The 25,879-nt window shown below is 31.5% G+C and overlaps 1 protein-coding gene across 1 annotated transcript in view; it reads right to left on the minus strand.

The window, feature by feature from the left end:
* LOC129225790 (adenylate cyclase type 5-like) overlaps positions 1 to 25,879 on the minus strand; it is a 57,226-nt gene that overhangs the window by 8,104 nt on the left and 23,243 nt on the right. Inside the window, exons 10-14 of the mRNA XM_054860300.1 lie at positions 22,960 to 23,088; positions 21,854 to 21,970; positions 16,484 to 16,647; positions 14,186 to 14,432; positions 6,004 to 6,150 (exon numbers count right to left, since the gene is read on the minus strand). Coding sequence (XP_054716275.1) covers positions 6,004 to 6,150; positions 14,186 to 14,432; positions 16,484 to 16,647; positions 21,854 to 21,970; positions 22,960 to 23,088 — 804 coding nt within the window. The remainder of the gene's footprint in view (positions 1 to 6,003; positions 6,151 to 14,185; positions 14,433 to 16,483; positions 16,648 to 21,853; positions 21,971 to 22,959; positions 23,089 to 25,879) is intronic.

The raw sequence follows: 25,879 nt of genomic DNA on the forward strand, positions 1-25,879 counted from the left end.
GCAGTACTGCCGTTCCATTTTACAGCATCATCTTTATTGCAGCATTACCACATGCTGTTCTTGGTTGATTGTGTGTGTATTCCTTCATTTCATTTCTTGAACCCAATGGAACATACATTTGTATACTCTTTCAATGTATAAGTTGAAAGAATATCATTTAGCACAGGAATAAAAGTAAAAAATTGCCCATAATGGCATGCGTTTCCTCTGGTACTTAGGTTCTTATTATTTTTCCATACTGTACCAATATACCATACAAATACTATACCAATACTAATATTTTATGCTATACCAATTCATCTAGGTGACGCAATATGGTACCGAAAAAAATAAAAGTCCGTATTACGAGAATAACACCCACAGCTTATATTCAAATCTAATCGAATTTCCTCTTATCAGCTTTTTGCGTCCATGACGTCCATAATAAATTAACAACACTACTAAAATCTTTTAAAAATATCACTTATTTGTACAAATTTTAGATTAAACACTTCATTTGCCCGAAGCAAGACAGTGACTACATATTCGCCGGTTGGTACAATTTTCTACCATTGAAAGTAAAAGAGAATTCATAACACGAAACAAAGATAAAAACAACGTTTTAAAAGTATATCTGAATCAAATACACTGTTACAATTATGGTACAATTTTTAAACCTTTTTGAAATTACTAAAATACATGCAAAACTTGCATTTTACTTTTTGACGGAAGACGAATGCTTTTGGAGTTATGATTTATTCAAGTTTTAAGCCTACTGTTACGACCGTTTTTAACAAAGATACAGTAAACATATTTTTTTCCCTTTTTGTGATTATTTACTATGTAAAATGTACAGCTATTGGGGAGATAGCATCATGTGAGGACGAATTCTAATTTTTTTCCCGGTTGGTATATTTTTGTACCAACCGGCATGAATGGGTTAAAATGCAGGATTTTATATCTATTGCATGAAAATTTCTCCGGGGGAAAAACCCCTGGACCCCCAAAATTGGGGATATTCTATCCCCTACTTAAAAGGGGGGGGGGTAGTTTAAAAAATGGCTTTTTTTGCCAACAACAGAAAAGTTATCTGGACTGCTAAAGAGACCCAAAACCTGAAATAGCTTAGAGCAACCTTTACTCTAAATCCAGCCGATTGTAATCAATACAACTAAAATTGTTCAAAAAAAAAAAAAAAAATCTTTTCAAACCAATTTATCGCTACTGTGAAGAAAAAAAAAAACAAATTTCCAATAGCATTTGTTGTTTTTATGAATACCAGTCATTTTAAAATAGAAAGCAGAATTTTAGGGAATAAATAAACGAAAAACAAAAGGGAAATGATTTCACTGTGTCAACACAATGCAAAAATAACAATAATAAAAAACATGTGGTAATTTTAATCATAAATTTATTCGAAAATATTTCAGAGTACGATGACTTTTGTGGTGCATTAATTCTCTGTCTCTTTGTGTTTTGTCGAATTTCAAAAATAAAATCAGGCAGTATTTCTAAAACACTACTGGGTTTTATTTAGAACTAGCCGCCTTTTTACGCAATTCGCCTTTTGCGCCAGGGTTGCCGTCTTCGGCGGCTGCTTACACAATTTAGCGACGGTATTAATCAATGTTTTTCTCTATATATCAATATTATCATTCGCCTTTTTACGATAATGTTGACTTTTTCGGCGGTTGCTTAAAAAAATTGTCGATGGTATTAATCAACCTTTTTCTCTATACATCAATATTATCATTCGCCTTTTTACGCCAAGGTTGATTGGCAGCTGCTTAAATAAATTTTGTGTTGAATAAAGTATTTTCTAGATCTACCTCCCGTTATGTCCTTTGGCATATTTTTAAGGGGGGGGGGGAGGCACAAAGGGCATCATACTCTTCATGCAAATTTTGTCCGAAAATAACAAAAAGCATTTCCACTTTTATGTGAAACATTGTTTTTTCAAAGTCATGGTGTGTGTTTGTGTGTGGGTTGGGGGAGGTGGGTGTGTGGGGGGGGGGCTATTGATCCCCCGTTGAAGTTCCTCTATTTCTTACTGTCCATCTACTGTATCCACCTCTATATTTGTCCACCTTTCGTTCTCTCTAACTATCTATCTATAAGATTCCATGCATATCTACCTCTGATAGTAATTAACAATGCTTTCTATGTAAAAAAAAAAAACATTTTTTGCTCACTTAATATCATCTCTCTATCTATCAAACATAACCACCAATCCCTACAAAAATCATGCAAAAAACCGCGGGCTTTATTTATTTACTTAAAATTACACACAAAAAAAAGGCTCTGTGTTCCCTGTAGTGTGCAAAAAGCAGCGCTTGCAAAAGATAAAAAAAATCACCGCTTTTATTGAATTAAAATGCGCAAAAATATTTAACCAAAAATAAATATAGCAAACAGTCCAGAAAAAAAAAAAGGTTGGAAAAATAAAGGTATGAAATCTATGAACATTAAAAAAAAAAAAAGTGAAGAGAAAGCAAATGATTTCAGTTAGGTCATGTGATGAGGAAGTGCGGAACTCAGCCAGCAATGCTTACAGGTCGCGTCGTGTTCTGCATTTAAAAAATTGTAAAAAAAAAACTTTTGGGTATTTTTAAAAACTTTTTTCTTCTGAAGGGGGCGAAATGTTTTTACTATTACCAACTAAAATTTTGGAATTGAGGACTCAATACTTTTTGGAGGATAGGTTTCGAAAAAAACTAAACCCAGAAAAAAATGCGAAATAAAGGTTTTTTCAAAAATTTATAAAAAATACAAAAATTGCTCTATCTTCAAAATTTTTTCATTCGTCATATTTAAAATTAAATTTCCTACACTATAGTACAAAAAATACTTGTGTGGTGCGATTGGTTCGGGGTCTGTGAGGTAAAAAGTACTAAAAAGTGCAAAAAAACGCATAAAACATTAAATAACTTTTTCTATTAAAAATATCAAAAATCGAAGCCCGAGGTGCACAACTTCAGCAAAAACTGCACCTGTATACCAAATTTCATCTTTCTAGGCCTTACCGTTTTCCCAGGATGCGCGCCACACACACACACACAAACATCTTATTATATGTATAGATAACATTGGGATGATGTGGCCATCACGAAACTTTCTTCTATATTTTTCCTTTTTCTGATCCCTCCCCATGCTTGACGAGGAAGCAATATTCCTAACAAAAAAACAAAATGACACATGCAAAAACTTGACGACCATCCCAATGTCTGAATTATTGTAAAAGCAAAGCAAAGAGCGAAAATTGAAAGTTACTTTAAAAGCCTTACTTGAATTAATTACAAATATTTTATTTATTAAAAAACATAAGATGGCAACAGTTAAAAATTTTAAATCATTGAGATAATATTTCCGATCATTTCCATACAATTAAAATCACGAGAAATACGCAGACGACAATCTATTACGATTTATCTTTCTTATTGTTGCATTAATAAAACTATTTTTATTCGCAAAAAAAAAAAAAAAAAAAATCAACACCTCTTGGAGCGATTGGAGTCAAAATTGAACCAAAGCCTGTTTACGTATGGATTCACATATATTCCAAATTTCAAACAGAACGTAGCAATACTTCTTGAGATAGGGCACTCACAATGGAAAAAAAGAACGGGCGATTGCGCTACCCCCTTTTTAGCTGTTGACACCAAAATAAAATCAGCTCTTATACCCACTAAGGGCTACTTGTCAAAAAATTTTTGTTTGATTCCGTTCGTTATTTCTTGAGATACAGCAGTCACAATTCACGACAAAAAACGTTCTATAACTCAACCCCCGTTTGAGCTATTGACACCAAAATTGAATCAGCACCTGCTCCAGTTAGGGGCAACATATGGACCAAATTTTGTTTGATTCCGCCAGTTACTTCCTGAGGAATAGCAAGCACGCGTAACTCGAAAAACGTCCCATTGCTCCACCCCCCTTGGAGGAATTCGCGCCAAAAACTAATGGGCACAAGTTCACATAGTGGCACATACGTGTACTAAATTTCGTTCGATTTCATGCGGTAGTTTTTGTTGTAGAGCGGCCACAAAAAACTGGTCACACACAGACGTGACACACATACACACACACATACACACACACATACACACACACATACAGACATTTTCCAAAAATGGTCGAAATGGACTCAGCACACCTCAAAACGTTCGAATCCGTCAAAATTCGAAATTCGAAAATTTGCACGAATCCAATACTTTCTTCTATATATTAGATATAGAAGAAAGTAAAAATTGGACTTCATATTCGAATTGCGTTTTGCATTATTTTGGTTTTACTACGAAATTTCAAGGTGTATGAACACTTTTGGGAGCCACTGTATATTATGCAGTGGTGTCACTAAGGAAGCAGGGGAGCGGTTTGCTCCGGGTGTCACCCGCCTGGGGGATGACATCTAAAGTGGAATTGGGAGTTTTTGAAAAATATGGAGTTAAAATGCTTTTTTAAGACTACAAATTTGAAAATTATCTGGGGGAAAACCCCCAAAGCTCCCACTGTTATTTGTCTTTTGTACATTAGTCCACTTAAAATTTCGTAATAACACAAATGTAGTTGTTTCTGAAAATTGCGGGAATTTCATGTTTGTTAACATAAAATTATTTTAATTATTATTATTTTTTTTTTTGAATTTTGTAGGGGAAGGGGTGGGTGATACAAAATTTCCGCCCCGGGTATCAGCCATATTAGGTAGGCCACTGTATTATAATTCATTGCTTCAAAAATATAAACTTTTGATTTTTAAAAATTTTACTGTTAAAAAAAAAAAAGAAAGGACATTAAATTTTCTATAACATGATTAGTACTCAATAATTAAAAAATCTAATAAAGCTTTCTGTATTTTACGTGCAATAAAAAAAAACAGTAATGTAAGAGATACATGAAGATGCATGATAATACTAATGACTTAAAAAATAAAGCATTTATTAAAAAGAGTTAAAAATATTTCTCTGATGCTTGTGGGCAAGTTTCCATTTTCATGAGCCAGCAAAAGTCGCCATTATATTTCAATTGTAATAAGTATTTTCTATACATGAAATTAATTTCTTGGTGAAATCTTTCCTCATGTTCATCAAGATCAAATCTCTACATAGTATAAAATTAAGTCTCCAAAAAGTGTGTGTGTTTGAACTCACAAAACTCGAGAACTACCCGGCCGATTTTGCTGAAATTTTCAGTTTGTTCCTTTAAGTCCTGAGAAGGTTTGCAGAACAGTTCGAAAACAATTCAATGAATAGTTCCTTTTTTATTCTAATTTAGGCCCAATTTTCATAAATTCCTGAATATGGGGGTGAAAAATTACCCGCAAATAGTAATATTATATACCGTTGGAAAGGGAAGAATTTTCCGCATTCTACGCAATTTGTTCCAATGCTCTAACTTAATTGCAGTGGGAGTTTTATACGTTTTTAGCTCGAATTTTTTTAGACTTAGCTGAAACTTAGGCACTACTTTCTTCATTAAATCCATCAATAAAAAGTGAAGGAATTGTCCCACAATTTTCTTTTTGACAGCATTGGAAAGAGCTGCTTTTTTTACTCCAGATCTAACTCGACCTAAGGTTGAAAGTTTAACCCTCTATCTCCATTAGGAAAAAAAATACAAGCAAATTAAATGAAGTTCAGAAATCTGTTCTCTATTCAAGTTTTTCACCATTTTATTTTGCGTTTCCACGGTAACGCTTTTTGAATCCATTGTTTATTTCCATCTTTCTCATTCTGAATTCTTAAACTTATTTTATTTTGCGTTTCCATGGTTATGCCTTTTAAATCCATAGTTCTCATTTTATTTTAATTTCTTAAAAGTATTTTAGTATCTGTCGTCATTGTTTGGCGAAAAAATTTTGCATGATGGTTTTTTATCTTTCCTTGAATCCCGATTATTGACGATACTTCACTTGACGCAATAGTTTTTTTTCAAGGTAGACCGAGCAAAGCCGGGCAATGCAGCTAGTAATACAATAAATTGAAATGAAATAAAAAATATTCAAGAACAAATAACTTAATATCTTACTTCATCAAAATCAGCAATTATTTCATTTAATAATCTAAGGCATTCCACTCCTTCATTGTTGGCTTCAAGCTCCATGTAAAATTCACTGAAATTTGGAATTGATGCAAACATAATACACACACTTTCACACTGTTCATGGTACAAATCCTAAAATTAAGAATACAAATTAAAAACAATTGTAGAAATAATTGCATTGATTATATTAAAGATTTTATGTTTGTAAGTATAGGGGGTAACATTTGTTTACTGGATCCCATTTGCACTTTGTAAGCGATTATATACATAAAATAAATAAATGAAGGATAACATATTCAATCTAGTGTTAAAAAAGAAAAACTTGGGATTTGATTAGGATGTTATGTTGAGGATAATTTGAAAACATACAGCTAGAACTATTAGTTGCATAGGAAGTAGAAAAAAAAAAAACCACTCTTAATTAATGAGGAAAATAATATCAACACTCAAACACATGTTATAAGTTTTTTTTAAATAAAAAGTATTAATATACTTGTAATAACAACCATGTTTAGGAATCTTAACTTTTATTCTTTAAATCCTTGAGAAACTATTACATCCATTCAAAGGAAAAATGACAATTTTCCCTACACAACCCTTGAATTAAAGAAACTTTTAATAAACATTTTACAGACTTCAATGCAACCCTTTTAAAGGAATGCTACAAAAACAAATACCAACACTTTCTGGTATAATTTCTCATTGTATGATCGTAAGTTAAAAACAACAGTAAAAGAATAACTGTCCAAAAAGAAATAGAAATGCTGCATTCAGGATATTTGCAATCATGCAAAAATTAGTGCTCCTGATGATGAAATCAATTTACAGTTGAACTCTATTATAACGAGCTCCGATTTAACTAGAACCCGGATTTAGCAAAGCAATCTGAAATGCTTGGCTGGTACAATAATAAGTCTATGGATGATAACTTGCTTTTAATGAGCAAACTCCGGTTATAGCGAGCAATATTTTTGTAGTTCTTAAAATTGTTTTTGACTGCCACTTCTCCAGCTCAACTAGTATTTGCTTAAAAAAATTTCTGTAACATTCCAAAGTCATCTGAAAGTTAATGATGAGTCATATATTCTACAAAAAAGAGATGACAACCCTTTTAATAATTTTGTGGAATGAAAATGTGCAAGCACCTCTCGAGGCGAACTTGAGACAAAGGAGAGACAAGATAGGGTACTTGTGTCACACTCATTATTTGAGTTATATCCATAAAGTACCCTCATCAAATTTCATCCTGGGAAGTCTGACTGTAAAATTTATCCACATAAAAAAAAGTAAAGATTTTTTGTGAGTTAGGATGGCTTAAAAAATCTGAAGTCTACAAAAAGCACGATTTATCTTCTTCCACTGTTTCAACACTTAACTGTAATAAGAGCTGTAATAACTGTAATAACAAAAAATTAGAAAGCAAAATTTTATTGACATACATTTAGAATGAAAATAACAGTGAATAAAAGCAGTAGTTGTGGAAACTAACTTTTTAAAAAATATAAATCCCAAAAACTAACACATTACAAAAATAAAAATCATCAAAATGAAACTTTTTTGCACGATGCATTTCTGATTGTGAATATGTTTATTGCATTTCATTTTCATACCTTTTCAATCAGTGGTTGGAAGTAGCGCGCTACAAGTAGCGACGCTACTGTAGTAGCTACATTTTTGAGTAGTTTGTAGTGTAGCTCACTACTTTTTAAAAAAAGTAGTGTAGTGAGTAGTTAACTACAAAAAAATAGTAGTTTGTAGCGATTTCTGGAAACTACTTTCAAATAAACTGAAAAAAAAAAAAATCAATGTTCAAACGAATTTGATTGGCGCAAATTTTACACAAGTACATCAGCAGATGCAATGAGAAGTAAGACTAATAAAAATACGAGCTAACCTCAAGTATTTCATTTTGACGGCATACCTGCTATCTGTTCGACGCCTTTAGTTTGTTTGCCGTCGTAATTTTTATATTTCACCAATATTTACATAGAAAAAAACACTTATTTTCGTGAAAATGAAGATATCGGTGATTTCGCGAGTTGAAAATTTGGTTAATTTTATATGAACAGACCGAAGATTGAAAAACAAAAATATTTTAGCGAGGCTTAAATTTTTGACAGTATTCACCAAATAAAAAGAAGCTACTGAAACTGTTATAGAAAAGGATGAAATTGAACTGTTCTGGAGGACTTATAATAAATGCGAGCATTACAGTGTATGAGAGTATGATAACGGTCATTTTTCTCAGTGTCTTCTGATGAGCTAATTTATCAATCTTTTTTTGTTCAATCCTCTTACGGTGTGTTTGTGTATTAGGGTGTCCCGCCCCACAAAAACATCGAAAGTTGATTTTTCAAGTAGCACACTTTCTTATATTTTATCCTTTAACGTCAAAAAAAAAAAAAAAAAATCATATAATTTGAACAGCGGCAACAAGTGCCGATTATGTCTGAAAGTGTGAACCAGCACTTGTGTAGTAACTAGGTCAAATTAAAATAAAATGTTTTTCTTAGAAACTCAAAATTTCTGTTGATAAAGCGTTACTCCTATACCCCACATATCCACCAGAAAAATATTTATTCAAAATAAAAACCATTTAGATATCCCACACGTGGCCTAACATTTATAATTTTCTTCAAAAAATTAAGTTTTTGATACATATTTTCAGATATGTAAGATTTTACGAAATTATCAAGCTCAAAAATATAAACAGTAAAGTAGAAAAGTAGGGAATTAGCGTTAAATAGATATTTTTGTTTTCCTGCAATTTTTAAGTCTCCCACATAGTACTCAAAGATATGGATTTCTTTCAGGTTAAGTTAAATTTTTCATTTAAAATATATTATTTTTTTATTATTCGTTTGTAATTGTTGATCTGTAAATGTGTTCGCCAGTAATTTTTGAACTTGATATTCTATTTAAATTTATATGTAATTTTTTGAAAGATAACTGAAAAAAAAAACAATTTTTTAAATAAAATTATGAATTTTAGGTCAAGTTTGGCATATCCAACTGTTTTTTAATTTGAATAAATGTTCTTGTGGTACATGTGGGGTGTTGGGTACAGGGGCAACGTTTTATCAACATAAATTTCGAGTTTCTAAAAAAGTTTTTTTTTTTCGATTTGGCCTAGCATTCAAGTACTGTTTTACACTTTCAGGTGCAAGTCAACACGGGTTGCTGTTGTGCAAATTATATGAAACTTTTTCACCGACTTCAAAAACGGAGGTTATGATTTCGTATTGCGGCTTTTTATGTATGTTTTCGAATTATTCCAACACTACTGGACCGATTTGAAAAAAAAAAAAAAAATTGTTTGGTAAAGTATACTTCCCAGATGGTCTCATTGTAACTTGGTCTGGATCTGATAAGGGGTCCCGGAAAAATCCCAGAAACTTTAAATTTCATACGTCACGATCACGTGGTTTTGCTGTGATCGGTGTATTTTCACACCTAAGGTTTTGGCTATCTCTTGAACGATATTTAATTCTCGCGGCACATGGATAATTAATTTTCGTAACGCTGCGCTGCCTGCTAATTTATTATAATAGGTGTTACTAATGTATTTATTACTGCGTAGCAAAGCAGTAAATTAAATATATTTTGCTGCTTTAATAGTTGAATCAATTACCTTAATATTTTATTTACTAATAAATAACTTTATTTAGGCATTAAAATATAATGTTCTTTATTTAATATTCCAGTTTTTAAATATATTTAGTGTTCAATTGCGGAGGAGTTGAAAACAGACCACCCCTCCCCCACGATTTAATTTATATTCTTTAATAATATACATTATAACTGTGTATGATTTCTAAAGTTTGACCAATATTCTAGATTTACTATTTCACGATGCCGCCAGTTCAATTTGAAATTAGGGACTATGTTAATTAGCAGGCTTCAAAAAAAAAAAAAAAAGGAGGAGGTTCTGAACTCGTCGGATTTGTTTTTCCTTTGTACAATGTTCCATAAATACTCGAAGACACCTGTACTCAGGGGCATGCACAGGGAGGGGGGAGGGACACCTGTTGGCCCGGGCCCGAGCCTAAAGAGGGCCCAATATTTTTATAACTAAAGGTGAAAATAGGGTTAACAATATGGAGAGGGGTCCGGAAAAGTCATTTATGATGGGCTCCAAAATTTCTATGCACACCCCTGCCTGTACCGATAAGGAAAATTCTTTTTTTTTTTGTTTGAAACAGTATACTTCCTCGGCGGTCTATTGGTCATCAAGTTCAGGTTTGATGAAATTGAAGGAACTCTTCAAATATCATACTCACATTTAAATCGATTTGTACTTTATTAACTTTGTATATCGTCTCACTTAGTGAACCAGTTTTTATGCTTTTTTTTTTTTTTTTTTTTTGTTTAGTGGTGGTTTTGTTTAGGGTTGGTCTAACTTAGGTTCCAAATCTTTGATTTACCCTATTTGTTCTTTAGGGAAAAGTTAAGGGTAAAACAATAAATTTCATACAATTTCCCTTACAAACGATTAAATATAAAACCCATTGATAAACAAAAGCCATAAAACAAAGGTATATACTTTCTTTACCTATAGTTAAAGAAAGTACTAAAAAAATATATTATTAGGAGCAATGCTAATGAAAATTTTGAATTAAGGATTCTCTGAAGCAAACATAAAATTCATTCTAGTGGAATTTTTAAACTTCATGTATAGTGGGGCCATGTGAAGAAACATGCTACTTTTATCACGAGTTACATGACACGTATTGTGAAACATAAATTACAATTTACAATATTACAATTCTAAAATTTTACAAATTTAAACTTAAAGCGATTTCGTTTATTTATTTTTTTTTAGTGACTCGTGCATTTGCTTGTTTAAAGCAAACTTTGATAAAGTTGAACAACTAATGAAGAAGACAATTTTTTTTGTAATTAGTTACGCATTGGCAAAAGCCTTTCTACACAGTCGTCGAAAGTGGTGTTATTTACACCACTAACAAGCAAAAAATAAATTACTCTTAAATAAATTTAAAAAAAAACGCCTTCAAAAAAATACCCAGGAACTAAAAAGCAAAAAATAACTGATTACACTTACATTCTATTTCCTACCCAAACATAGAAATGAAATTTATTTTACAATTCCAGTACAAAAATCAACTGAACTAAACACCGAATTATAAAATAAACAGATTTAAATTGCTATACGATTAATTATTTTAAATACCTAACTAGTTATATACGATCTCTTAATTTTTAATAACCTTTTGAAGTCGGGGCCTCCTATAAACTACTACATAACGTAACTGAGTAGGTTTAGTTTTAAAGACTAATCTCGCGTATAGTTAAATTAGTGTTTAATTCAGGATTCGGTGGGCTGTCAGTTGCGTTATGTAGTTGTTAATAGGCGGCCCCGACTTCAAAAGGTTATTAAAAATTAAGAGATCGTATATAACTAGTTAGGTATTTAAAATAATTCATCGTATAGCAATTTAAATCAGTATTTATTTTATAATTCGGTGTTTAGTTCAGTTGATTTTTGTACTGGAATTTCATTTAATTAAAATAAATTTCATTTCTATGTTTGGGTAGGAAATAGAATGTAAGATTTTTTGCTTTTTAGTTCCTGGGTATTTTTTGAAGGTGTTTTTTTTTTTAATTTAAAAGTAATTTATTTTCATGATTGTTTTTACACAAGAGGAAAAATACAAGAGTTTATGCAATTTGAAAAATTGTCTTTCATTTTTTGAGGGACAACCTATTGTGTATGCTTTGTATTTACTTATTTTTTGGAAAGTAGCGAAGTAGCGACTACATTTCAGAAGTAGTTTGTAGTTGCTACATTTTGAAAAAAGTAGTTGTAGTTGTAGTTAACTACATTTGTAACAAAGTAGTTGTAGTTGTAGTTCGCTACAAAAAAAATGTAGTTTTTCCAACCACTGTTTTCAATAAATAAACCCCTCGAAACGTTCCTGATTTTTTGTTCCGTAAAGGAGGTAAACTTATAAGCAAATTTTCAACATTTTTTTAAAAACAATTTTACACCAACAGGAAACAAGGAGTTATTTTAGTCACAATTTCTCTAAAATAGTCATCGTTTTTTATAATTGATCGCAAAACAGTTTTTTTGGCCATATTTTGGCTAAAAATAGTCATTTTTGCTTCAAAATAGTAGAAATAGGGGCTTTTTCAGTTGCCAGTGGCAGCCCTGCCCAAAGTGTCAAGTTAACTTTGAGCCAGAATAATAATTAATTTTAAACGCTTTTAATAACACTAGTCTACAAAAAAAAAACAACAACTTTTTTCTGTTACATGGAGAAAAGTACCTGATCTAAATGCAAAATGATGCACTGAATTCAAATATGCGAACAGTTTTTTTTCCCCATCACCTACAGAATTTTTGTAACACTAGACAGAAGTTTGAAAGAAATGCGCAAATTCACATGCATGACTAACATTAAAACAATAATAAAAAACTTAGCTACTCTTTATTTGGCATCAGGAGCATTTCTCTTCAGTGTCTAGCATTAATCAGCAAGAATTTATTCACTTGGAGAATTTGGGCCTCTCTAAAGATTCGACTTTTTATCTTTACTTTAATAATACATAGAAATTCTGGTTTTAAGTATTCAAATTCAGCACTAGTGCTACAAAGTCTTGACAAAGATTTTTAAAAAGACCTAATTTAATATGAAAGGCCAGTAGAATAAGAGGTCCAGTCTTTTTTTCTTTTTTAAATTCTTGCCATTCCTATCCCATCCGCATAGCGGAAAAAAGAATTGTATTAATAAAATTTAGCAGTTAATAAAATTCGTTTAATTTAATTATTTCTTCTCTAATCATCCCCCAGAGATGAAACTTGGTATTAACTCTTTCGAAATTAGTTTAAAAACTATACTATTGCATGATTGAAACACGTTGCCATGGGTATCACTAGCATATTCAATCGAAATCTATGAAACCTATGGAGATTTGTAAGCTTTTTCAGATAAAATTTAGTACAACACATATCATGGGACAATTTTAGGGAAGAAATAATTGTCCCATGATATGTGTTGTACTAAATTTTAGCTGAAAAAACTTTACAAATCTCCATAGGTTTCATAGATTTCGATTGAATATGCTAGTGATACCAATGGCAATGTGTTTCAATCATGCAATAGTATAGTTTTCAAACTAGTTTCGAAAGAGTTAATACCAAGTTTCATTTCTGATATTAAGATACAAACATATCCATTACAGAGTCAATACTATTTCAGCATACTAAATCATGTTCCTTACAGTAAAACCCATGAATTCTTTATGTTTGCATTCAAATTTAAGAACACAGAAACTTATTCAATTCAGGTAGCGTATACCACAAAAGTGGGGTGCCATAAAGACTGACTACCATGTTAACACTGCAGTACCAGCAAGCCAGTTGTTAACTACCGAGTTTTTATCATTACGTTATATTGGAAAACACCAGGAAAAATAATTCACATAAAACCTATGATTACACAAAAACTGGGCAATGGGAAAATTATGATGAAGTATTTGATTTCAGCGTCAAAAATTACCCTAGAAAAACCTTAAATATTTCATGTAACAAAGTCTTTGTTTACCACTCTATTAGTTTTTTATCATTACATGTGTTATAGGAAAACATGGGAAAAATAAATAACTTAAAACCTATGATTACACAGAACCTGAGTGATGAAAATCTAAGTAGGTATTTGAAATCAGCGTTAAAAACTACCCTAGAAGCACTATAAATATTTCATGAAACAAAACCTTTGTTTACCAGTGTAATTATTTCTTAAATTTGGATGAGTAACTATACAATACTTCAGAACTTTTTCTCTTGCATCGTACCAAGAAACATAACTGTTTTAAACAGGAGTGGGGCAGGAAAAATAATAGAAATAGTAGCTCAAAAGTTACCCTGAATGACTATAACACAAACACAAAATGTTGTCACATTTTATTGCCTGAACAGTAAATACAAAACTTCTGTGATAAAATATTACACATTGCACAGAAAATGAATTGTAAAGTTCTATTGGTCAATTAAATTCTTAACACTAAAAAGTTTCGAGTTCTAAACAAATAATTTCACTAAGTGTAAAACATGTACGAAGAAAGATAGCACATACACAGCCATATTGCAGATAAATGGGGGAAAATATGCAATTTATTATTTTTTTTTCCCAAGAGCAAATACCTCATTTTTTCGATCACCTTGCAAAAAATACTCGGCAACATGAGCTGGCAATATGTTGGCTAAAAGTTTTCTGTTGTAAGCTTGCAGGTGCTCCATGTCTTCCTTTTCTTCCAGTGCCTGCAGTTTCCACAAGAAGTCCAGGCGTGAAGTAGCCTCAGCTTGATGGCCATGAGCGACTAATGCCCCAACAAAAAGTAGCAGGAGAATGGTTAGAGAATATTTTGATGGGACGCCACTTCCATCAGGACTAAAAAAAATTATTTTTCTTTGGTTAAACCATAAGTAAAGCTAAGTTTTCACAAAATTTTAAAACATAGTTTGAACATCTAAAACAGGAGTTTTCAACTTCTTAGCATTAGATGGCTAAAGCTGAAGAAAAATGTTCAGAGGCGGACCACAAAATAACTATAGCTGAACCCAATTCGAATTTCAAATTTTTTTTGGGGGTACCCCACCCTCTCTTGAACTCACTTTTCTTTAGTCTAATTGGAGATAGCAAAATTATTTTTAAACTCAAATTTTCAAAAATAGACTGGGGAGTGCCCCCAAACATTACAAAATATCATTTAAAGTGCATTTTTATCACTAAAAATTCAAACAACTTCCTTTTGAGAAATCCATGTATCCCTTATTTCTTATTAAACATTATAATTTTGAATGGGTTCATATTGTCAATACTTAGATCTGGTAATTACTCTCTCTTAAACTAGAAGACGAACATTTGAAATAACTGAAAGGCATTTCATACACCCAAAGGTCAAAAAAGTACAGGGGAGGGGGGTACTAGGGTGGTTCAAAAAAAACTTTAATTTTCAGCTAAAGCTAAGGACATCCCTTTTTTTTAAAGACTTATTAATATTATTATGCTATAAAAATTTTAGTTTCCAACTCAAATTTTAAGAGGGTGCTAAATGACCTCTCATTTTAACATTAGCCGTAGCATAGAAAATGTCACAAATTTAGAAACTTTTAATTTCCCCAGCTTCTTTTTTGTAAATATAATTTCTTTTGAAATGCACATGCATATTACTCATGTAAATTATAATATGTAGCATTGCTTTTTTAGTTCAATGTATTTTTTCAACCTCCCTCTACATACTTATGAAGTTTGGGGGAGGGGGTTGAGCACCCTCTTTCAGTTGAAATAGGAAGCTAAAATTCTTCCAGTATATTGCTATCCACTAAAAATTATGAGGGGTGTCATGTTATCTAGGAGAAACTTAGTTTATTACATGTATTTTTGAACCACCCTAGGGGGTACATTGTTGACCTCACGATGTCCTAGGGACACAAAGAGTGAAATAATTTAAGTGAAAATGAAAAAATAAAATCAGCTTATTTAGCTTTCTTATGGTTTCATATTAATAAAATAAGTTAATATGAATATTAAATGGGCAAGATTATTTAAGGAATCACAGCATATAGCCAATATTAAGAAATGCTTATAAAAATGGGGGAAAACCCCCCTTCCTCTATAAATTTTGAATAACTTGCAACACCCATACATTTTATGTAAACCTAATATTTTTAGGATAGAGCTCACTGATTTTTAGTTTTAGTCGCCATCCTAAATGTTCTTAATCACCTTCTTTGGTTAATTCTCTACATTCTTCATAAATAAATGACTAAGTTTTCCCATAAGTTACAGATAATTCTTATGAATAGAGTTGATTTGAACAGACTAGGATTCAATTAGATTGGGATTTTTGAACAAGCGTGGCAAAAGAACAAGCCTGCAAGTTCTAAAATAACAGTAGGGTATAAAATAATAGCACAAATAAAATTATTTAAGTCCAAGCAATGGAAACATATTGTAAATAAAAAATAAGTACATTTCACATACCTAAACATATGCAGTCAGATGATTTTGAAATTCATAAAGACCAAAAGAAGCAAGCGGAATAATCACTGAAATGCATTTTAAGCCTAATTGGTGAAAGTCAGTAGGATGTACGCAATATAATCAACATATACATTGATAAAACCAATTGACATCATTAAAAAATAGACCGACTGGAGGGGTTTTTCATGCTTGGGGCAGTCTGGCACAGTTTCATCGCAAAATTTCTCTTTTGGCTCAAGAAGGTGAATAATTTTTACTGCGGAAGAATTTTCAATTCAGAGTAACTTTAAGTATTTCTTTTAATTTTCTAGTTCAAGAGGTTAAAATTGATTTGAATGCTGATTTAGAGCAAATGATTTCAATTACAATTGATTAGTCTCTTTCCAATTATATGCCCAGAGTAAAAAATTTTCATCCATGTGTAATTAAAAACATTAAGAGGTTACAATACATACCTATGAACAAGGTCAAACAGATCAAACAGCTCAACGTGAGTTAAGAGAATAAGAGCACAGAACACAAATGAAGAAAGCAACAATGTGAGCAGTTTCTGCACTGTAGTCAGCACGAGAAAAGCAGCACAGGACAGCATCACAAGCATCATGCAAAAGGTTATGTTCTATAACATAAACAATTCTTGTAAGTGGATTGATGCCATTCAATATCATTATCAATTATTTTCTATTGAAAGTTGTCATAACACTCAGTTTAAAATGAAAATATACAGTAGGCACCACTTAATGCGATCACAGTTAATGTTATCATTCACTTAATGTTATCAGAATCACAGGGTTTCAGGACAGTGGTATATTAGCGTGAAAAGTCGGATATTGTGATTAGTTGCCTTGTTTATTGTTATCACTTTTTTAAAAACTTTTAATTTTTTCCCTATTTTTGTTTCTCAATCAACAGAAATACAAAGGCAAACACTGACATGTAGCTTCCGGGAAAATAAGTTCCCTTCTTATCAGTAAAACGGAAGAACTTTTCTCCCTGTCCAGTTTCACTAAAAACTTCACTCTAAACGGTCAAACATTTTAGTTATGATTTAGCAATTTAAGTGTATCGGAAAAAATTTAAAACACTTTGACAATTTAACCATCATAAGTCAAAGCAGTACAACTAAAAATTTCTCAGCCATTACTTTGCAAGTTACAAATAGAAAAAATCGTGATGAGATTAAAAACAAAGTTAAGCTAAATAAAAATGCAAACAAGCAAAACTGCTGGAAAAGATAGCGAAGTTGACTATGTTTTGAAATTGGTTTCAGAATGTCAGAGAAAAGAATGCGCGAGTAAATGGTCTGTTAATGCAGAAAAAAAACTTTGTTTTTAAAATGGGCAAAAAAGACTTTGTAGCATCGGACGGATGCTTTAATCAATGGAAAAAAAAAACTATTCCATTCTGCTGATTAATGATTTTAAACTGTGTTTAATTGAGTCATTATAATTTTAATTTGCAGTTGTTTAAATAAATGCTTCTTCCTTGAATAAAATCATCCTTTTGTGCTTGGTGGATTCTTTTCGGCTATTGTTATAAAATTTAAGTGCTGCCTACTGTATTATTAAAATATATATATATATGTTTAAAAAAAAAACGAAGTAGTCATTCATGTTGTTGTGGTGATCAGAAAAATCAAAGGAACATCAACTACAGTCAAGTGAGCATAGAATAATAAGCAATTTCCGAGTGTTCTAAAAAAACGATGCCTATCTTTTGTCCATCATTTGGTTTTATGAATTTATACTCTTAAAATTATAATTAAAAATTTTAAATTGCAGTTTTTTTATTTTTACAATTGAGAGTTTTTTAAAAATATTTTTACCATTTAAGTTAAAAATGCAAAAGCACAAATATTTGAAATTAATGAGCATCAAACATGAACTTGAACTAGTTAAAAAAAATCAACAAATAAAATTAAAAAAAAAAAAAAAAAACTGAATATCTGAATTAAAAAACATTCGAAAAGCAAAATGTGAAACCATTTATGATCTTTCTAAACATTGAACACAATTTGACACACTTATAAAAATTGAAGAAAATAAACAAAATGCAGAAGATCATAAGTTAAAAAAAAAAAAAAAAAACAATATTGGCAGTGATTAAATCTTTATGGTTTCTAAACATTGGAGAAATTAACATTAAAAAAAATTACTAAGAGATACAAATGCTACTGGAAGTTATTTATGATAATTAAAAATGTAAACCACATAAATAATTAAAAGAAAACATGAAAGAATGTGAGCAGATGAGAAAGATAACAGGGAAAGTTATAAATTAAAACAGTTTTGATTTTAAAGGAAATAGGAGAGAATTTTAAAGGAATGGATGTCAAGGGGCTTAATTTTTATAGTGAAAATGCACCAGTTGTGATCATATTGTTCAACTCTGCTGTTATTAACTTTTGCATAAGCAAAAACATGAAACTTTAAAAGAAAAAATAAATAAAAGAAAGGAGATTTTGGGGAGTGGTACAGTGTCTATTCTCCCCTTTATTTGCATTTGTGTATGACTTACACAAGAGAGTCCTATTTTGAGTTTAATACCTAAAGCTTCAATGATTAACATCATCTAACACAGTTTACAGTGCTGGCAAAATTATTAGACTAAAACTGTTTTAAAAGCAAATTCTTCATTGATTACATAACTATAGACACATTAACGAACAGTGAAATAATTATCTAATATTTAGTATGCATTCCCTTGTTCTTGATGAGCATTTTAAGTCTTTCTGGCACATTTTTCACAAGGTTTACACCATTTCTTAACTTTTTAAAAAAGGAGGTAAAAAATTGTTTATACTCACTATTACATATACTCACATACACTCACTAATTACCTAAAACTAACTTTAAATATAACAGAACACACTAATAAAAAGAAGTAGTGTACTGTTTAAGCGGGTTGAGGTTATGTTGTAGATAAACAAAGAACATAAACAAAGCAGACAGTGCTGACACCTGCAAACATTAAACTATGCTAAAATAATGTAATAATCAGTGTACAGTATGTACTGTACTTTAACAGTAAAATAGTATTTTAGTAAAAATAGTGTTAAAAAAAAACCCCCTCTTTAGTCTAATAATTTGGCCAGCACTGTACAGCTATAAGCCTTGTTTCTGCCTCTTTTCATCCTTTACATAGTCATCCCTTACCTCTTCCACCCTTCGGCTTATATTCCAAAGCAGCCCTTGATATGTGGTCCATACTCATTCCAAATGTTCTCTCCACTTTTTTTATACTTTATTATCATGTTTAACATCAGTTCAACATGCATTTCTTCCTTGATGTTATCACTTCTTATTTTACCCACTAAGGAACATCGTTTCACACTCCTTAAATATTTCACCTTTGAAGACTAAATTAGTCTTTCATAATTTTTCTCAATGCCCAAGTTTCACTGCCATATAATAGAGTTGGTGCTGCAATTGTCATAAAAAAATTGAATCTTGTGTCTTTTCTTGTACAGTAGAGTCTTGAAAATCTAAAGTAATTGGGGATGACACACTCGGATTACTAAAAACTAGGATTATCCGAAAAATTAGAAAACGTTTAGCATGTACCCCAGGACTTATTTATTGTTTGTCGGTTGAATTTCTTCCCAAGACTCTGCAATCCAATAAACAATGTCGCTCCTGTTGACACTCTTCAAAACGTTCTGAACACTTTCATCAATGAACTAAATGTTCCAGTACATAGCCTTCATATTTTTTCTTCAATTTCTCTAGGAAACCTTGATCTAAACTTGTAACATTAGGAGGAAAAAATACAGGATGGATTTCACCACACCGTAGCTCATTTTTGTCTGGAGACAGCATTGGCAGGGTAGGTTTTTTTTGCTTCATTTTTTTTTTGTTTGTTCCTGGAACAAGGTATTAAAAAAACACATTTTTAAAACTTGATTCATCCAAGCATTTCTTTAATTTGTATGGTTTGTATGGTAGGTAAGGCTTTTTTGATGACATTTTTTAAAACTTTGGGCTTTTCAGACTTGTCAATAAAAGTGAGTTTCATTTTGTGAGTTACAGATGCATTGGAGCATGATACAATGGTCTATCCCTCCTTTTTTTGTGACCTGGAGCTGATTTTTCATTTTTTGAAGCAAGCGATTTTGAAGGCAACATTTTGAAATTCAAGCCAGTTTTGTCACAATTGTATCAGGAGTATTTTTTTCAGTAAATACAATCTCTTCCATTTTGTTTTGAAACATTAGCACTACTGACCTATCTGCCAAGAGTTTTTGCCACAACTATTCAATTGACATAGACCATAATGTATATTCCACCAGTCTAACCAATCAACACCAGCTGTGAAATCTTCTTCTTTAAATTCATGATTGAAAATACAGCCTTTTCCTGAAGGATGGGACCACTTATGGGAGTTTTCCACCAGTTTTTTAGAAGTTAAATGCTCTCATTGTTTTTATCTATTCTGCTGGTATCCTATTGCACTTCTCTGAATAAAACTGCTCAATTTTAATCCGATTGAGTCGCCAGTCTCCGAGCGTTACTTCTCCAACATCCAAATCAGAAGCAACACTTTTTATTGTGTCGGCTGCAACTAACCCTTTAATAGCTTTTAATTTAGTTATAATAGATAAAAAATTTTATTTTTTCCATTTATTTCTAGCACAGGCAGCAAGAAGCAACTTACAGTTTAACACAAAACCTCTTCCTTCAGTATGGCATATCCAAAACGATAAGAATAGGGAACAAGCAGAATGTGAAAAAAATGACAGACCAACTTGGTATTTGCAGAGAAAGAAGGACCACATTGTACATAATAAAAATTAGGGAACTTTGAATCTTAAGAAAGAAAAGACTTGGGAACAAGTTTACTAATCCATTTCAAATCAACCCCTAACCACCTGCTAAATGTCTTTGAGTATATAAGAGCACAAAGAGTGGTGGATGGATGGGTGACTAAAACTGACAGTGATGTTCCAGGAAGAAAAAAACTGCATTCTTAAGAGCAAACAGGGAAAACTTGAAAGTTTTGACACCCCGAATTAAGCACAACCTCAAACTTCAAAGACTTGGGGGTTTTTGAGACTGTACTGTATTTCTTAGTGCTCTTCTAATAGTTCCACAGATGCATTGGAACTTATATAGCTTGCTCTGTTTGTCATTGTCAAAAGTTATGTCACATGCTAAATAACTAAAATATGACAATAGTTCAATTGGTTTGCTCCAAAATGATCTTTGCTCTTACAGAATTTTTATCTTCAAGAGCCATTTCCTTCATTTTGCCCCTTGAGCTCTTTAAGTTAAAATTGTTTTCAATTTTAGATTAAAAAAAAAAAAAATACATGGAGCAAATTATACCCACTGTCTTGACATAAACATAAGTCGCCTGCACATAGTATATTATTGAACAAAAGTTTTCCGAGACTTACTCCTGTTTCTATTTTACTCTTCCAGATTCTGATGACATAGTCAATGTATTTGTTAAACAGATGTGGCGATAAACTGTATCCCTGTCACACAACTTGATTAATTATTTCATCTGAGATTTTAAAACTCAGATGCAATGACAGTTTCTTTGTGCAGGCTTTTGATTCTTTGAATAAGATGAGGGACATTCCATACAATTCATGATTTTCCACTACTTTCTCCGGTTCATTCGGTCAAATACCTTTCAAAATCAATAAAAGCAAAATGTATTTCTAAATTGAATTCACAGCGTTTTTTGAAGAGTTGTTTCAAGGTAAATACACTATGAAGCATCTTCCCTTCCAAAAACCACTTTATTCGTCAAATAATATCACATTCATAATTAACTAACAATACAATAACATCAAGTACAATGAAAATGAACCTACTTACATAAGGAAATGCATCTAAGACGAGATCAGAACAAAAATTTGGATGAACAGTGGAATTCCCAGTGAAATTTTGATACCTTGACCAACACTGGGAAGTTTCTGACGTATCAAGAACAACCTATAATTGTAAAAAACATGATTTGATTTCAGAGCTAGGTTTTATCAATAATCAATATCAATTGGATATAAATTCAGTTTAAGGTTCCATCAAAATTAATGTTCGGAAAAAGTTTTCTTATGTTAAAATAAATAGTTTCAGGAAAAATTGAAAAATATACACTGCAAAACAACTTAAATATTGAAAATATTGTTGTTATCAAAATGTAAAGAATGTGTGTAAACATTTTTTAAAAATACATACTACATTAATTTATATTGTTACGACAATATCAATACTATCACTGAGAGCATAAATTGCGGTTAGGTTACGTCTTAGTTGCATAACATAGCAAGACAATTTGGAGTTAATTATTTTAGCTTTTTATTTGATTTGAACAGTTGATTAAAGTACTGCTTCATTAAATACACACTGTACACTGTAAATAGTTTAATAATTGAATAACTCAATTAATAGAAAATTCATATCTGACTCGATTGAAAAGTTTCAAGTCACTTCTCACACAGTGAGGCGAAATATGCAGTTATTTTTAGTGATACAGTTAGCTCTCAATTATCTGCATAGAGATCATCATGAGATATACTGAAAGTGCTTTATTAATAAACTAGTGGTACCCGCACAGCTTTGCCCGTAATAGAAAAATTAAAAGGTCTCTTGGTTCGCCTGTATATTTACAAATAATGTATGGTGAATTTTCTCGCCAATTGGCTTGTACCCATGTTACAGTTCCACGTTATGATAATTTCGTAATTTACTTGTCCATCTTATGATATTTTTGTTCTTAAAATTGGAACAGAAAAAGAACCACACTGAATTTTCGAAAAATAGCTTCGAGGTGCACACCCCCATGCTACAAACTAACTTTGTGCCAAATTTCATGAAAATCGGTCGAATGGTCTAGATGCTATGCGCGTCACAAAGATCCTGACAAACAGACTGATAGACTTTCAGCTTTATTATTAGTAAACATTATGCACGAAAATACATACCATTGGTACAAAAGTACTGGTGAAAGTAATTAGAAGAACAAACATAGCTAGCATTTGACTATTTCGTCGATTATTGATAACTTTTTCAACAGCTTGAATGCAAGATAATGGTAATAGCTGCCTTGCAGTCTAGGAAAAAAAAAGACAAAAATCAACTTTCTAAAAAACATCTTTGTTTTTAAAAAATTACAAGTTGTATGTGTCGCAGATGTGACACTGAAAGGCACACCCACAACATGCACAAATTAGAACTTTTTACATACATAATGTTCTTAATAGAAATTTGAAGCTTTGCATTAAGATATATAAATAAATGCATTCAAATGTATGAAAAATAAAACTCAAAGATTAAGATTCTTGAATTTTACATGAAAATATGTACAAAAACGTGTTGCATATGTAATACCTGCACTCAGAGTGAATACCCAGTACTTATTGGCTTAAAAGCTTGTCTAGAAGTAGAGTTTTAAACCAACTGCCAAACTTCAAATTATTAAAATATGAACACAAAAAATAAATACGCATACTCTTTTCATTAAAAAGATAAGAGAAAGAAAAAGAATGGGTTTCCAGAAGGTTTGCAGCTTTTTTGGGATTTTATCAGCAAGAAAAGAAAGTACAGTAAAACCCCATTAATGCGGACACTAACAGGACAATTTTTTTTTTTTGTCCACAATAGAGGGGTGTCCACAGGACAGGGGTTTAATAAAGTTATTTGCATTGGAATTGGGAATTAAAAAATGTCCGTATACAGGGTGGCGACAGGAACTGTGAAACACAGTTCCCTGACTTTTCTCCGATTTCCCTGATTAGGTACATCAAATTTCCCTGATTTACATTACCAATGATAATGGTTTCCTTTCTTTGCTCTACTTGAAATCCATTGCATGTTTGTATAAAATTTAGTATTTTAAACGTTTTAAGTTGTGTTAAGTTGTTGAACTAAAGATATAATTTTAAAAGAATGCTGTTTTTTTTTAAATAAATAAATGTTAAAAAAAAACATATTAAGTCATTTTTTTTGGGAAAAAAACCTTACAAAACAGTATATTAAATTTTTCTACATGGAAAGTTATATAAAATTAAAAAAAAAAAAAAAACTTTACTTCCAGTAACCACTTAGCATAAGAATTTCAAGAAACTATTAAAATCACTCTTAAAAACATATGTGTATTTATGATAGAACAAAAAAGTAATTGAAATTATTTTGAACTAAATTTTCCAACAGTATAAAAATTGTTGCAAGAAAAACAAGTAATAGTGAAATAATAGAAGTAATGTAGTTATTCTTATATAACTAATTGACATATTTATGCAAAACAGATGAAACCTTTTGACATCCATTCATAGGGAGCTTTTCTCTAATCAAGAACATAGGTTTTAATGAATGATCACAGCATTTTAACAATAAAAAATAAAGATATTTACTTAAGTGCACAAGTTAACTCTATTTCAAATGATTTCAGTATGTATCTAAAAAAAATCTTAGGTTGCTTTTGTAACAAAGAGCTTTAAAATGCAAGGGGGGAAAAAGCAATTGATTAATTTCAAAATATATAAAAGAATACAACTTGATTTTAAAATAAAATAATCATTTAAGCCTGAAAAAAAGAAAACTTTTCTAATCTGTGGTGACAACAAATAGTATAATGGCAAAAAACAAAGTTTTTTTTGAATCAAAGTTCAATTTTAGCAATTACATTAAAAACGCGAAGAAGTAATAACTTTTAAGCTTTTATCAGTATTAATTGAAAAAACAAAGATTTCTTCTTGAAATCTTGATTACAATATGCTCATTACTTTGAGACAATGGAATAAAGGCAAAAGAGCTAAGGCATTAATGATGGTTTCCTCTTTGCCTGTAGGATTGTTTATTTTACGTAGTATTGAAAGCGTGAAAGCAAACTTCAACCTAGATAAAATAAACAACTTTACAAACAAAGAAGCAATCTCAGGAAGTTCATCCTGTGGTTAATAAGTAAGGTGCAATACTTTGACGTTGAGGAAAAAAGATGCACAAATATGCGGAAGTGTATAATCGCACTTCATTAATTTTAACTTTTTTTTTGAACAGATAATTGGCGGAAAATGCGTAGAGAACTAGGGTACTAAATTTTTTAAAGCAAAAACAAAAAAATATTTTTTTCCTTCATAAAATCACCTTTCCCGATTTTTTGTTATTTTTTTGAAATTCCCTGATATTTCCCTGATCAATAAAGTTCCCTGACTTTTCCCTGATCTCCCTGATCTGTCGCCACCCTGGTATAAGAGGGGTGTCCGTTAGGAGGGGTGTTACTGTATTTGCAGCCTGCTTGAAGCCACTTTCTCATCGTCCTTGCCAAACAAATCATTGACGCTGCCAAATGGAGTAATGCTTTACTTGAATGGATGAATGAATGAAATGAAAAGTGGGCGCTCAATAAGAGCGTTAGCACTGCAATCACTGGTCTATTGCACTATCCCCACTAGGACCTCTAGTAGAGCCAGATAGTAGAAAAGAATTTCAGCAGTTGTCTAACTGAAATATTAGCCAGTTTCCAGGAATCACACAGTGGAATCCTGAGAATTCAAACCTCTGTGCAGAATAAAAGTCACAATCACACAGTACATGAATTGAGCTTTCTTTCTGCCATTTGACATCCTGAACAGATTGGATCAACAGTGACACCCATCAAATTAAGATGTCTATTGAGAGAGCAGTGTCCAGTATGTAGCCCAATGGACATTTTAATCTCTTTCTTACTGAAATCAAGCAGCTCCCAGGATCTAAACCAGGGAGGCGGCTGGTCGAGGACTTTGGCCTGTCTTTGAGAATCAGACTAAAGCCACCTACCATAAGAATCACCCATAAGTAGATTCTGTGCAGCAATCCTAACTACATTGTAAGGGCAAACCAAGAGCAGGTTCAGGTCCCATAAAT

Source organism: Uloborus diversus, chromosome 7 (assembly GCF_026930045.1).
Source record: "Uloborus diversus isolate 005 chromosome 7, Udiv.v.3.1, whole genome shotgun sequence".
Classification (NCBI taxonomy): Eukaryota; Metazoa; Arthropoda; class Arachnida; order Araneae; family Uloboridae; genus Uloborus; species Uloborus diversus.